Source organism: Arvicanthis niloticus, chromosome 1, assembly GCF_011762505.2.
Source record: "Arvicanthis niloticus isolate mArvNil1 chromosome 1, mArvNil1.pat.X, whole genome shotgun sequence".
Taxonomy (NCBI): Eukaryota; Metazoa; Chordata; class Mammalia; order Rodentia; family Muridae; genus Arvicanthis; species Arvicanthis niloticus.
This window is the reverse complement of record NC_047658.1, coordinates 114,177,639-114,190,300: the sequence shown is the minus strand read 5'-3', so window position 1 is coordinate 114,190,300 and position 12,662 is coordinate 114,177,639. Positions and strand designations below refer to the sequence as shown.

The window sequence follows — 12,662 nt, the reverse complement described above, 5'->3', positions numbered from 1 at the left end:
CCCTTCCCTCCCAGAGCCCCTGCTGAAAGGCCCCTTATGCTTCAAATCTCAACTCTACAGTCACCTCCCTTTATTTAACTTCTGGGTACCCTCACCCTGAACCTGAGGCCCATTTTCATGCCCCCTTCCAATCTAGGAGCCCCAGTTCATTGCTGAAATACCTAGTACACCTCTTGGCAAACAGGGGTGTGCAGGTATCACGTGATGGCGAATGACATAGAGGTCAGTCAGTTGATGGGTCAGACTATCAGATCTGTAAGGGGCTGAGCAGAGGGGCTAGAGAGATGCCTCTGCCATTATGAACACTGGCTGCTCTTCCAGATGACCCAGCACCCACATGTCCACTCACAACCATCTGTAGCTCCAATGCCCTCTTCTGGCCTCCACAGGGACATATGCATGTGGCTCACAGACATGATTCAGGCAAACGCACATGCACAAAAAGTAAAAATAAGCAACACAGAAACACTGAGGCCAGCAGACTGACCCTTGTTGGAGAACAAATGCACTGGTTAGATGAGTTAGATGGATTGAAGGAGAACGGATGGATACAAAGACTACAGAAGAGCTACAGTGTGTCAAATAGATACAAAAAGGCTACAGTGTGTCAAATAGATACAGAAAGGCTACAGTGTGTCAAATAGATACAGAAGAGCTACAGTGTGTCAAATAGATCACACTGCCCTGCCTCACCTTTCAGGAGCCCTCCACCAACTCCTCATACCTTGGCACTTCCTGCCGCCCACCAGCCGATGGCCCTGGGGACAAAGACATCTGTAGGAACCATTGGTGTTGATGCAATCACCCCCGATGCAGGCCGCAGGGAAGTCACATTCATCAATGTCTGTAGGAGATTAGGATTTGGCAAATTTCATGGGTTGACTCCATACACACAGCCTTGAGTTATCTGAATTCCCTATTCTGAGAGTCCAGGGTCACTCCTATACCCTCAAATCACAACTGAGATCTGGATGGGGACTGGACCTGGGCAGTAGAGATCCTGGGGTAGGTAGGGACAGGCCAGCGCCCAGGCTCTAGAACCCCTCACCCTCACAGTGGCTCCGGTCCCTTGACAGATGATAGCCAGAGAGGCACTGACACTGGAAGGAGCCTGGTGTGTTCGTGCAGATGCCATCTTGGCACATGTTCCCAGCCTCGCACTCATCCATATCTGCAGGGCACAGAGGAGTGTCAGGAGCTGGACTTGGTTCCAGGCTTCTGTTACTATTTTCCCACTGCTGCCCATTTGTCTGGAGCAAAAAGCTGAGGCCTAGGGGGCCTCTACTCTGCTCCCACATAAAAACCATGCATGGGTATCCAAGCAGGATTCCATGGTTTTACTTGATGCTAAAGAGTTCATGTTTTCCCACCCTTCATCCACACTCATCAAACAAGAGGCACCTCTCTTCCTAACTACTTAGGGTTCTTTAGCTTCTCAGGCGGTGCTCTGAAAGCCCAACCACCTTCCATTAGCCTTGCCACGCCTTTACTCCCATCTCCTGAAGCCCTTTCATCTACCCCCCCTTCCCTAGTGTTGGTACCAAGAGGCTCTGCAGGATGTTCTTCTGTCCAACTCTATCTCCTTGCATAAGCAGGCTCATCTCAACTTCCATAGCCCCCATGGTCCACAAACCATGGTTCCATAGAGACATATCTGGTTCAAGATTCCTAACCTGCATTCCTCAGCTTCTGGAATTTCTGTCTGAGAGACCCAAATGGACCTCCCTACTGAGCTTATCCAACATGGATAGGCTCCCCAACTTCCATTTTAAAGGGCCCCAATTCCAGGGATCCTATCCCAATGAACAGCAACACACGGAGTCACCAAATCAGACTCCCCTGGTTCCCTGACCTTGACACCCGGCCAATTTGTTCTAATATTAGAGCATCTCATGGCCATCCCAGGCCATGGCCCTCAACCCATCCATCCATAAAGCAAGCTGCTCTTGTTCCGTGCTTAGCTAACTCCTACAGTCCTTTAGAGAAACGGCAAGCCTCCTTCCTTCAGGCTTCTGTCTCTGCTAGTCCACAAATTTGTCAAGTTTCCCAGTTTGTCTGAAATCTAGTCTCTGGTCTACTTTTTGGAACTTAAACACTACCACAAGGAAGAGGATGAAATGATTCCCCCAGTCTGACATCTTCTTTCCCTTCAAATTGTCAAGCTTCCAAAACCAAAGTTTCAAGTCTCATCCCTTAAGAGACAAGAGCTGGTTCAATAGTTAAGAGTTCTTACACAGGACACACCCACTTGGGAGTTCACTGAGGTCAGTAACCCCAGTTCCAGAAGATCTGGTCCTCTTTTTTGGTTTCTGAAGACACTAGGTATGTTCATGGTACATATGCATGCATTCAGGCAAAACATCCATACACTTAAAAAAAAAAATTCACCCTCCAAGGTCCAGCTGCTTCGCTGAAAACATAAGTCTCAGTAAAACAAAGAATTAGTCCCCACCCCCAACCACCGGTTTTACAGAGTGACCCACTCTCTAACTTCCGTGAATGAGAGTATTTGGCCTGCCCAGCATTCTGGAGCTCACCTATGCAACTGAGGCCGTCCGGTGCGGGCTCGTATCCCTGGGCACACGTACAACGATAAGATCCCGGAAGATTCTCACACCATCCAGGAGAGCAGGGGCTACCCTCGGAGCATTCGTTGACATCTGCAGGGAAGAAGCTGGTATCACACTGTGCCCTACTTACAAACTGCTGGGGTGAGACACCTCTCCCCAGGGCTAGGGGCGGAACTCTACTCTCAGGAGGCCCGCCCCCCACGTGGAGCCAGATCCGCCCTCACCACGGCAGGCCCCGCCCCCCTGGCTGCGATAGCCAGGCTGGCAGGCGATGCACTTGAAGCTGCCAGGTTTGTTTTCACATTTGCCATCAGGGCAGGTGCTAGGGTCGCGACACTCGTCGATGTCTGCATGGAAGGGAAAAGGAAGAGAACAAGTCTGGGAAAAAACATAGCTGGTCAGGTACCCATAGTCCTCGACCGTCTCCCTCCGTTACAAATCAAGGCAAAATGGACCAGTTTTAGCTTCCCTGACCCCAGCCTGAGAGGATCAGAGATGGGTACAGGCCTCTTGCTCCCATCCTAAGTCGAGGAACGGTTGTGATGCCCGCTTTGGTCTCGAGGGTAACTCACCTTCGCAAACGGGTGGTCGGGAGGTCTTGAGCCGGTAGCCAGGATAGCAGTTGCATTTGTAGTGACCAGGGAAGTTGGTGCAGAAGCCACCGTCACCACACAGGTGAGGCTTGGCGCACTCGTTCAGGTCTGAACAAAGACAGGGTGCGATGGGGCGTGGGGCGGGCAGTAGGAGCTGGTCCCACCCAGTATACCCGGGTTAGCCAGGGGCTGGTGGCACTCACCCACGCATGAGCGGCCCCCTGCACCCACTTGGAGGCGGTAGCCTCGATTGCAGTGACAGTTGTAGGAGCCACCAGTGTTCATGCAGATGCCTTTCCCGGGGCCGCAAGGCTCTGCCTCGCACTCATTCACATCTGGAAGCATCAGCAGGCAGGCGAGGAGACATCAAAGGCAAATTGTGAGCCACGGAGGCTCTCGGGCTCCTCCCCAGCCAATCCTTGTCCACCTCCCACCTCACCAACACAGTAGCGGTGCTGTGGATGTGACCGGTAGCCTGGATTGCAGTGGCAGGAGTAATCCGAGGGCCCAGGCACACACTGTCCATGGCCACAGATGTTCTGGTTTAATCCGCACTCATCGGTCTCTGTGGCATGGGGGGATCGGGTCAAGGGGCTGATCAGGGAATACGTGTTTTCTACCTCACCCTAGAGACAGATACTGACACGCCAGCCCTACTGACTAGGAGAGCTTAGTCACACAGTGTCCTCTGGCTTCTGCACATGGGTATTTAAATCCTAGGAGTTCCTAAACATTATTGCAAGTAGTACTCATGCTATTGTTACAGAAAGTCTCCAAATAGGACTCCTGTGTCCTTGTCATCCCTGCCACTTTCCTTACTTCCATGCCTACCTAGCATCCTAGGAGCCTGACCCCTGTCACCTCAAATCAAACCACAATGGCTAAGTGCCTTATGTTCTTAATACTCTTTTGCAAGAGTCTTTGAGACAACGTTCTTCCCAGTCCCCTCAGTAGTTTAAACCCTGTGATTTCAAGTTTGTTACTATCTTCTAGCCAGTGACTTCAACACCCCTTGCTCCAAGGACCCAGGTCCTCCATTTTCCAATGGTCAATTGTCTCCCCTCCCAAGATAGATAACAGTCAGTTCCTAGGAACCCAACTTGGGCCAGAGCTGTGTTCAGATGGTCAGATTGAGGGCTCCGCTTGTCCTCCTGTTCATAAGCTCCATTTCCTCCTCTCCTCACTTGGTCCCCACCTTTTCCATGAAGCCCAGAGTGATGCTAAACTCGCCTTTGCTAAAATACACTGGCTAGTGGGCCTCTGCATGCTGCTTTCTGCCTGGTGTACCTGTGTGTAGGCTTCCTTGCTCCCCTCCCGGGCACCTTGTCCTCCACATTCCCACAATCCCCAGGGGTAGTCACCTTCCACCTGAGCCTCTCATCTAGGCTCAGAGTTTCAGTCAGGGTCAATGACTGTGGCCTTGGAGTCTCTATGACATAGGCTCTATCTGGCTTCTCTGTGACCTGGGACAAATTGCTAAACCTCTCTGAACCTGGGCCTTTTTCATCTGGAAAAGAGGCAAGCATTTCCCCCTTCAGAGTTAGAGAGAGCAAACTCATGATTATTCTGTGAAGCTCTTCACACGGAGCCTGACAGAGGGACTGCTCAGTCTGTGTTGGCAAACACTCCTATGCTCAAATCCTTGCAGACGCTTCCCACAGCCTTTGGCATCAACCCTGAGCCTATTATGGTGGCTCCATGAACTGGCTTCCCCCTGCTTCCCTGTGGTTTTTCCCTCCACCAATGATTCATACTTCTTACACCTTTGCCCAGACTTACCCTCCCTGGAATGTTCTTTTTCTGAATCTGCATGTCCCTCCCCTCCCCACTTCTCTTGAATGTCTGGCAATCTTTTAAACACTACACACACACACACACACACACACACACACACCACACACCACAACCTCTAGTTGCTACCTACTATTACAATCTTTAGACTTCCTGCCTTTCTGACTTACCTTTTTGTAGCATTTATGAGACATGCTAGACTTTAATCATTGCTGTTTTGCGGGTCTCACACTATAGCCCAGGCTGACCTTAAACCCTAGGCAATTCTTCTGCCTTTACTTCCTGTGTATTGTGATTACAGGTACAAGCCTGTGGTTTGCTTTGGCTGGGGTTTATTTGGGGGGTACATAGTAGGTGCTCAATAAATGTAAGTTGCATGATGAAGACTCTCAGATTGAACTGGCCATCATACTAACAGGCCCACTGGAAAGCAAAGCAACACCTCTCCTGCTCACTGGATCTTCCCTAGCTCCGAGTTCTGGGCAAGTGCTAGCCTGTTAGCCTACAGAGTGTTGGAAGGAGGAAAACTAAGCTGGCTGTGTAGCCTATTCACGATGTGGCCCTGCTGGCAGGCCTTACCTGTGACCTGAGTAGGGGCAATCTCCACTGCACTTCTCGACGGGGGCAAGTCTGGCGGGAACCGGTGGAAGGTGGGTGGGGAGGGGCGAGAGATCAGCTCTGCGGGCAGAAGCAGGGGCTTTTCAGAAAGTGAGGCTCCTACCTCCTGCAGGCTACACCCGAGCTTTGCCACTCTGTCCTCACTGTAGCACCCACCACAAGTGCACACCTCCCAGTGGTTGAGCCCCACTTGCAGTGCCTTGCTCACCTGGGTAAGGCCGGGCGGGTGACGTGGTGGTAGTGGGGTGGCTCTGCTGCACCGATCGCTCCTCGCTCACTGGCTGTGGTTATAGTAACATAAGCCCTCCTTGGCTCCTCTGTCTCCCCACCCCTCCACCTGGGCTCCCATACTCACTGGGTCCATGGTCACTCCTAGAAGAGAAGGTGGAATATTATTTATGTCAGAACGGGAGGTCAAGGATCAAGGTGTATAGCTAGGCTAGATCTCAAGAGTCCCAAAGCCATGCCTTTGGGTCAAGGGTCAAAGCTTAGATCCTGGGATTAGGGTACATTTTCTTAGTAGCCATTGCCTAGAGCACAGTGGGTAAGCTTGATCTGTACAGTGCCAGCCTAGGAGGCAATAGCTCAAGTCAGATAGGGGGTGAGGGTAAGTGAGTAATGCCTGGGGGACGAGGGTTTCAGTGGTTCGGGCCAGGGATTTAAATGTTAGAGCAGTGGTTCTCAACCTTCCCAATGCTGTAGGAAGCTGCTGTTATCTGCGCAGTTGCTAGGCAGATAGGCTTCCTTAGTCACTGCCAATCCCGAGGCATATTGGGTGGTGAGCGAACAGCCAATCAAAAGTGAATACGTCACTCTAGACTGTACTTAAGCGGGACCCCTTCCTCAGCCCTCCCTTCCGCGTCTCTCCACGTTTCTCCACGTGGGTGATAAAGATTAAAAAGCCTCGTTTACAGTAACTACCTGATCTCTTCGTCTCGTGATTGCTCCGCGGATGCAAAGCTCAAAATGGGGCGCGTTAGACAATGCTGCCACCCTTTATTACAATTCCTCATGTGGTGACCCCCAGCCATAAAATTACCTAATTGCTACTTCATAACTGTAATTTTGCTACTGTTATGAGTCCTGATGTAAATATCTGATAGGCAGGATATCTGATATGTGAGCCCCAGAGGGGTCCAGACCCACAGGTTGAGAACCACTGCCTTAGAAGGTTAACCCACGAGTCTATCTGGATATGGAATCATTGGATCAGGCCAGACCTCTCTCTTCCTCTGTGTCCTCGAGTGGTGGTGCTCGGCTGGGGCTTCCAGGAAGCTGCTGGGGTTTGGGTGGCCCATCAGGGTGCAGGAAAAGGGAGAAGTCACTTTCACCCTGGATGGTGAGCGTCTGGTGGGAGGTGAGGATATGGTACCCCTTCCCAGCCGGGCAGATCTCCTTGAAGGCTGCTGTGGTCAAGATGTAGACACCACAGCAAGTGAACTCTTGAACAGGTATGCAGCTCGTCTTCCCATCCCCCACCATCCACTCCGTGCCTCTGCCTCACCTGTACCATCTGCCGGGCAGCGCTGGCACCGGGCACCCCAGGCTTTACCCACACTGCAGCAGCAGAGCTGGCGGGTGAGGCGTGTGGTCAGAGGGTGCTGGCACTGGTGTTCAGTGCTCACAAGGCGGAAACACAGGCTCTTCTCCTCTGGTTTATCCGCTGCAGGGGTGGTAGTGGAGGGCAGGACTTGAGCATTGCCAGGGTCCTCTGCTCAGTTGCCTCAGACGCTGCTTCTCTGTTCTGTCAGCTTTTGATCCATATGTGGCCCTGACCTCATGGAACTCCCTGAAACCTCGGTGACCACTGACTCCTGATTAGAGTTTGTTCTTCTCACCAAACCAGTGATGTACAGGCCCCTGACTTCCTCTGACCTCCAAGATCTCTGACCCCATGTCATGTGACTCATCACTGAATCTATCTGCTCAGAGTCTTGTCCTTTCTGCTATCAACCCTTAACTCACCCTGACCTCTAGCGACCTCTTGACTCTGCTTGAAGCTCTGCCCCTCCCATCCGGCCTTGTGAATTCACAGGACCAGGAGTCCCCAAGTCTCACCAATGCACTGTGTACGTGAGGGACCCAAGCTATGACCAGGCGGACAGACACAGCGATAAGAGCCAGGGTTGTTGAGACAGTCACCATGGCGACACATGCCGGGCATTGCACATTCGTTGATGTCTGTGATAAGCAGTTTGATTCTTGTAGCTCGGACCGTAAGGTGACAGCAAGCTGCTCCACACACTTGAGGGTTCTGCCTTCCTCAGACACTTTCTCTCCCACCTTGGGACACACCCATGACCACTGGCCCACCCTACAGTCCACAGACTCTCCAGCTGACCATACCCTGGCAGTGGGTGCTGTTGAGCCTCTTGTAGCCCTGGGGGCAGTCAGCACCCACCTCCCCACGTACAGGTCCTGGCTTCTGTACCCCTGTATCTGCAGAGAAAGGACAGACACAATAGCAACAAGATGGGAGAAACACTGGGGTTCTTCAGGAGAGAAATGAGGGTTCTGGGGAGGAGAGAGAGGATTTGGTGGGTTCCCCACCAAATTTGGGGGTGGAGCCTGCAGGGGGGTGGGAGATTCCCATAGCAGGGATGGGGAAAAGTTAGCTGGATCACCCTGTGGGGGATACCACACTGAGCCAGGCACTCACACTGAAGCTGTGGGCACTTGTGACACTTGCTCTGTCCCCAGGCAGTACCGATGCTACCGCAGCAATCTTCCTGCTTGGTGAGGCCAGGCAAAGGGTTGCTGCCACACTAGAGGAAGGGATGGTGAGAGGAATCACTGAGTGCCCTGCCCCCACTTGCCTCCCTCCTGAGGCCCCTTTCCTTTTTCCAGCCCCAACCTGTGACACTCAGTTGTATGCGGTCATGATGTGACTCAGGTGACCCTGAAATAGAATGACTATTCTTTTGGAATTGTGGTTTCACTCACAGGCTGCTTGGGCAGTGTGTCCTGGAAGCAGCGGCCCAGTGGCTTCTGGGTGGGTGGCCTCGGGTGCGGGGGCTTAGGATGCGGCAGCAGGTGCTGAGAAGAGGCTGGGCCTTCAGCATTCGGCCCCTCGATGCGGTGCACCTGAACGGAAGCTTCAGGAGGGTGATGGACACGCACGTTCACCACGGGGGGCGGAGCCTGCACTGGGGGGCGGGGCGCGGTGGCCTCAGGGCTGTCCCGCTCCTGGAGGGTCGCGACGCTGAGCTCCTCCAGGGCCTGGCCCACGCCCTGATCCGACTACCCTTATTGCCCGCCCATTTAAGCATCCCGGGGTTGCCCGTCTCCCAGTACCTTCTGCGGAGATTTGTCCTGGCCCCAGGGGCACCAAGAAGGCTGCATGTTGTGCAGGAGGACCCTCCCCCGGCCCGGGAGGATCTGCGATCACCTGCACCGCGTAAATGGCGTGTTTGCTAGCCACAGACTCTCCTTCTGGGGCAAGGGGTGGCAGCGGGCCTGTGGACATGGCTCCGGTCCGGGCCAGTCCGGGGCCTGAGCTGCCGGTGCCGGCTCCAGTTCCTGCGGCAGGCACCTGGCAGAAACGCCCCGTGAAATCCGGGGGACACAGGCACTGGTTTCGGGAGGAGCACTGGCCACCGTTCATGCAGGGTAGAGGGCACACCACTGGGGAGGAAAGAGGGGTCAGGGCCTGGTTTCTCTTCAGGCCACCGTCACCCAGGTCCTGGCTTACTGTTCGGACTTCCTTGGCACCCATTAGCTCTGCCCTAATTGGGAACCTGACTTTGACAACAAGTCACACACATGAGAATGGGCTTCTATAGGTCCCCCAAACCTTCCTCTCCATGGCGGATTGTGGAATCGTAAATTCTAGGCTTAACTCCTGGCCACATGCCCTAGTGTCTCTGAGAACTTACTTCCCCTGCCCGTGCATCTACGGGCCTCATCTACGGTGGTAATGATCCCTTGAGTGAGCAGTGTCTATACAGATGCTTGCCCCAGTGTACAGAAGTGACAACCAAAGCTCTCCCCTTAGTTCAGGTCTCAAGTTTCTCTCCTAGCTCATCCTCATCTCCTCCCTCCATCTCGATACCTACCCCAGCTCACACAGCTGCCAGTGGCACGCCATGTCTAACCTCACCAGGATCTCACCCAGGATACCAACAGAACTCAGGACCTCTGTCTATGTGGGCTTACCCCTGAGGATTCTTGACTGTTCATCCACATGTAACAGACTCTAGCATCCCAATTGCAGTTGCTACAGTGTCCCCTAAACCCGTCTCTGGTTTTCTTCAGGGCCTTTGCCCACCTGTCCACAGTCCCAGCGTGACTAGAGAAACCTGCCTCAGGCAAAGGTCTAGCTGGAAAGAACCCCACCCCTCCTCTCATCTTACTGTTCTACTCACTGTCTGAACATCTGAGGCCATGCTCCAGAACCTTCTGTGATTTCAACTCCCTCTGTTCATCTCCTGCATACCCCTGGCCCAGGACTTACCTACCTACTTATTCCTAGTGTGCCAGTGTTCTCATGGCTGCATCTCTACCCATTCCTATATTCCAGAGTTCTTGCCAGTTGCTTCATGTCCAGATCTGACCATTCTGGGCCCAGTGTCTCTCCCAGAAAGGAGGTTTTCCCGTTCTCCACCCTCTGCCCAGCTTGGCTGGCGCTTTCCTGAGTTGTAGTCATATTTGCCTCTCCCACTATAAAAGGCATTTTGGAGGGCAGAGCCTGGTGGTCCTCAGCTCTGTGTCCCAAAGGAGGTCCCTGAGGTCCAACTACAGCTCCCCTCCTGCCTGTTCTAAGGCCACTCAACTTTCTGGGGAGGAAAGGTGGCTGTGCTGTTTTCCTGGACACTCACAGGGGCCTAACTCATTCCTGATCATTGGGGTGAGCTAAGAGCATCCCAGGCTAGCCTATTTCATCTCGTCTAGTCTCTGGAGATCAGACCTCATCGGCAACAGAGGTGTGTCCTGGGCCAGAGGAGGCGGGATTCTCTTCTTCCTGCTTTCCAGTGAGTCACCCATCGTGGTGAGAGTGTGACCTCTCAGTGACATCCTCCCACTGTGGCCCGGGCACTGAGCCTGGGGGATGTGGGCAGCATGGACAGAGACAGCAGCCTGCACAGGATGGCCCGGCATGCATACACTCACATGCACAGTCATCCTGTCAGACACACAGACTCATTCCGACACAAATACTAAGGGCTCACTGTGTAAACACTCCCAGACAGTGACTGTAGACACACACCCGAGACATGCAGAACTCACATTGTGCCATGTGTAATCACATTGTGCCATGCCAAAGTCTGTGCATGTACACACACACACACACACACACACACACACACACACACACACACACGCACACACACACACACAGCCCTCATGAGAACTGGGAAGCATACGAGTAGGACTGTAGGACTCCTTGGGTCTGGAACTGTGACTGAACCTAAGAATGTGTGAGAGGGGCTGTTTTCCTGGTACCATCCTGGGCACGGCCTAATTACCCAGTCCAGGAGGGTAATTACCACTGGGACACCTCCCCCTGCCTAGCCCACAGGGCCCCAGGGGAGGAGTTTTGAGCACCAGGCCTTCTCTTTTAGAGAGATGCTAAGGAAGGGGTGGGTTCTAGGTTGACCAGGAGGCCCTCAGGCTTAGGGTGGAGGCAGCTCTGAGGGCCTTTCTGATGTTTGGAATTTATGAGTGATATAGGAAACAGACTAGCTGATTGAGGACCCAAAATGACCCCACCACCACCATCAGGCCCGTACCACTATTTATTACCCTACTTATTAGGCCTCAAAGCCTTTCCCCCTCAGATCTTGCCAATAGCTAACTCCCTCATTCCAGTCCTGACCCTAGCTCCGCCTTCCTGAGAACACAGGTGTCTCCTTCCACAAGGCCTAACTTGAGACAGTTTAAAAAGATTTCTGTCTGGGGGGAGGATATTTACCCCCTTCTGCGCGACTTCCTACCCTCGCTCTCATCTCTCCAACCCCTTTTATACTCCCCCTTATAACTGAGCATCTCCTGTGTCATCTGGGACCTCAGCTTAAGCCCCAATCCGTATCCAACCCTTATCCAGTACTTAAAAGTCTAGGCTTCCATACAGCCCCTCACTCTGTCTTTCAAGGGCTGCAGCCTCTCAAGACCCCTGGCCCCCAGATCTGTGATCGCTGTACCCCAGCTCCCCATCTCTTAAACCCAATGCTCCACTCTGTTTCCTGTCTGGTGCTGTTGCCTGCCCTTCCCTATGTCCCCAGCCAGAGACCCCTGGCCCTCACCCACACGGAAGCCAGAACCGGTGAGTGTGTCGGTGCTGTGGCCGTTCTCTCCGATGAGCGTCATGTTGGAGCCCTGCTGACAGCTGTCCCGACACTGGCCCTTCAGACAGGTCCGCTTGCAGATCACCGGCGCAAAGACCACCTTGAAGCGTTCGCGGGCTAGCGCCCCGCCCCCGCCTGTGCCCCGCTCGCCGGCCGGGCCCCCCTCGGCCCCGCCGCCAGGGCCCAGCAGCGCCAGCAGCAGTAGCGCCAGCAGCCCCGATGCCCCGGCCTGGCGCATCTCAGGGGCCAGGCCGCGGGCAGCCCCTCGGGGCCCGGGCATCCGGGGCCGCACGACCCTCGGAGATCAGAGGTCGAGCCCGAGCAGAGGATCGAGTGTTGGGAGCCCGGGAGAGGGCTGCAGAGGGCAGAGCGGGGTGAGAAGCCAAGGGCAGGGAGGGGACAGCAGGAGCGGCCCGGATCCCCGTTGCGAGGGAGAGCGATGGAAGCTGTACTGGGGGTAGAGCGAAGAAACTTCCCTGGCCGGGAGAAACCCAGCCAGGCCCCGAACTGAGGCCGGAGCGAGGAGGCCGGAGCAAGTGGAGGCGGAGAGGAGGAGCGAGGGGAGAGGAAGGCCGGGCGGCCAGCCCGCTCCGCGCCTCCCCCTGGCCGGGCTCCTCTCCCGCGGCCGCCGGGAAGCAGGGAGCGCGCGGGGAGGACGCAGGGAGAAGTGAGCAGTTGTTTTCCCTGGCTGGAGCGCGCCGGCGGCGAGGGGGGCTGGGACGCTGGCCCCGGGCCAGGGAGACAATTTTTTTTTCCCTCCCTCTCTCTCTTTTTCCTTCTGGTTCAAGCGTCTTTCGCTGCTGCCC

The 12,662-nt window shown here is 54.3% G+C and overlaps 1 protein-coding gene across 5 annotated transcripts in view; it reads right to left on the bottom strand.

Annotated features, from left to right (window-relative positions):
• Ltbp3 (latent transforming growth factor beta binding protein 3) overlaps positions 1-12,662 on the bottom strand; it is a 16,234-nt gene extending 3,572 nt beyond the window's left edge. Inside the window, exons 1-18 of one of the 5 annotated variants that reach the window (XM_076915837.1) lie at positions 11,815-12,660; positions 8,867-9,196; positions 8,516-8,718; positions 8,232-8,337; positions 7,919-8,011; positions 7,631-7,753; positions 7,077-7,235; positions 6,793-6,975; positions 5,928-5,944; positions 5,781-5,853; positions 5,534-5,632; positions 3,603-3,728; positions 3,367-3,498; positions 3,143-3,271; positions 2,795-2,917; positions 2,538-2,660; positions 1,049-1,171; positions 725-844 (exon numbers count right to left, since the gene is read on the bottom strand). In XM_076915837.1, coding sequence (XP_076771952.1) covers positions 725-844; positions 1,049-1,171; positions 2,538-2,660; positions 2,795-2,917; positions 3,143-3,271; positions 3,367-3,498; positions 3,603-3,728; positions 5,534-5,632; positions 5,781-5,853; positions 5,928-5,944; positions 6,793-6,975; positions 7,077-7,235; positions 7,631-7,753; positions 7,919-8,011; positions 8,232-8,337; positions 8,516-8,718; positions 8,867-9,196; positions 11,815-12,136 — 2,584 coding nt within the window. In that variant the 5' untranslated portion in view covers positions 12,137-12,660. Of the gene's footprint in view, positions 1-724; positions 845-1,048; positions 1,172-2,537; positions 2,661-2,794; positions 2,918-3,142; positions 3,272-3,366; positions 3,499-3,602; positions 3,729-5,533; positions 5,633-5,780; positions 5,854-5,927; positions 5,945-6,792; positions 6,979-7,076; positions 7,236-7,630; positions 7,754-7,918; positions 8,012-8,231; positions 8,338-8,515; positions 8,719-8,866; positions 9,197-11,814 lie in introns of all 5 variants that reach the window. The other 4 variants (XM_076915843.1, XM_034513549.2, XM_034513557.2 and 1 more) reach the window with 4 other exon arrangements.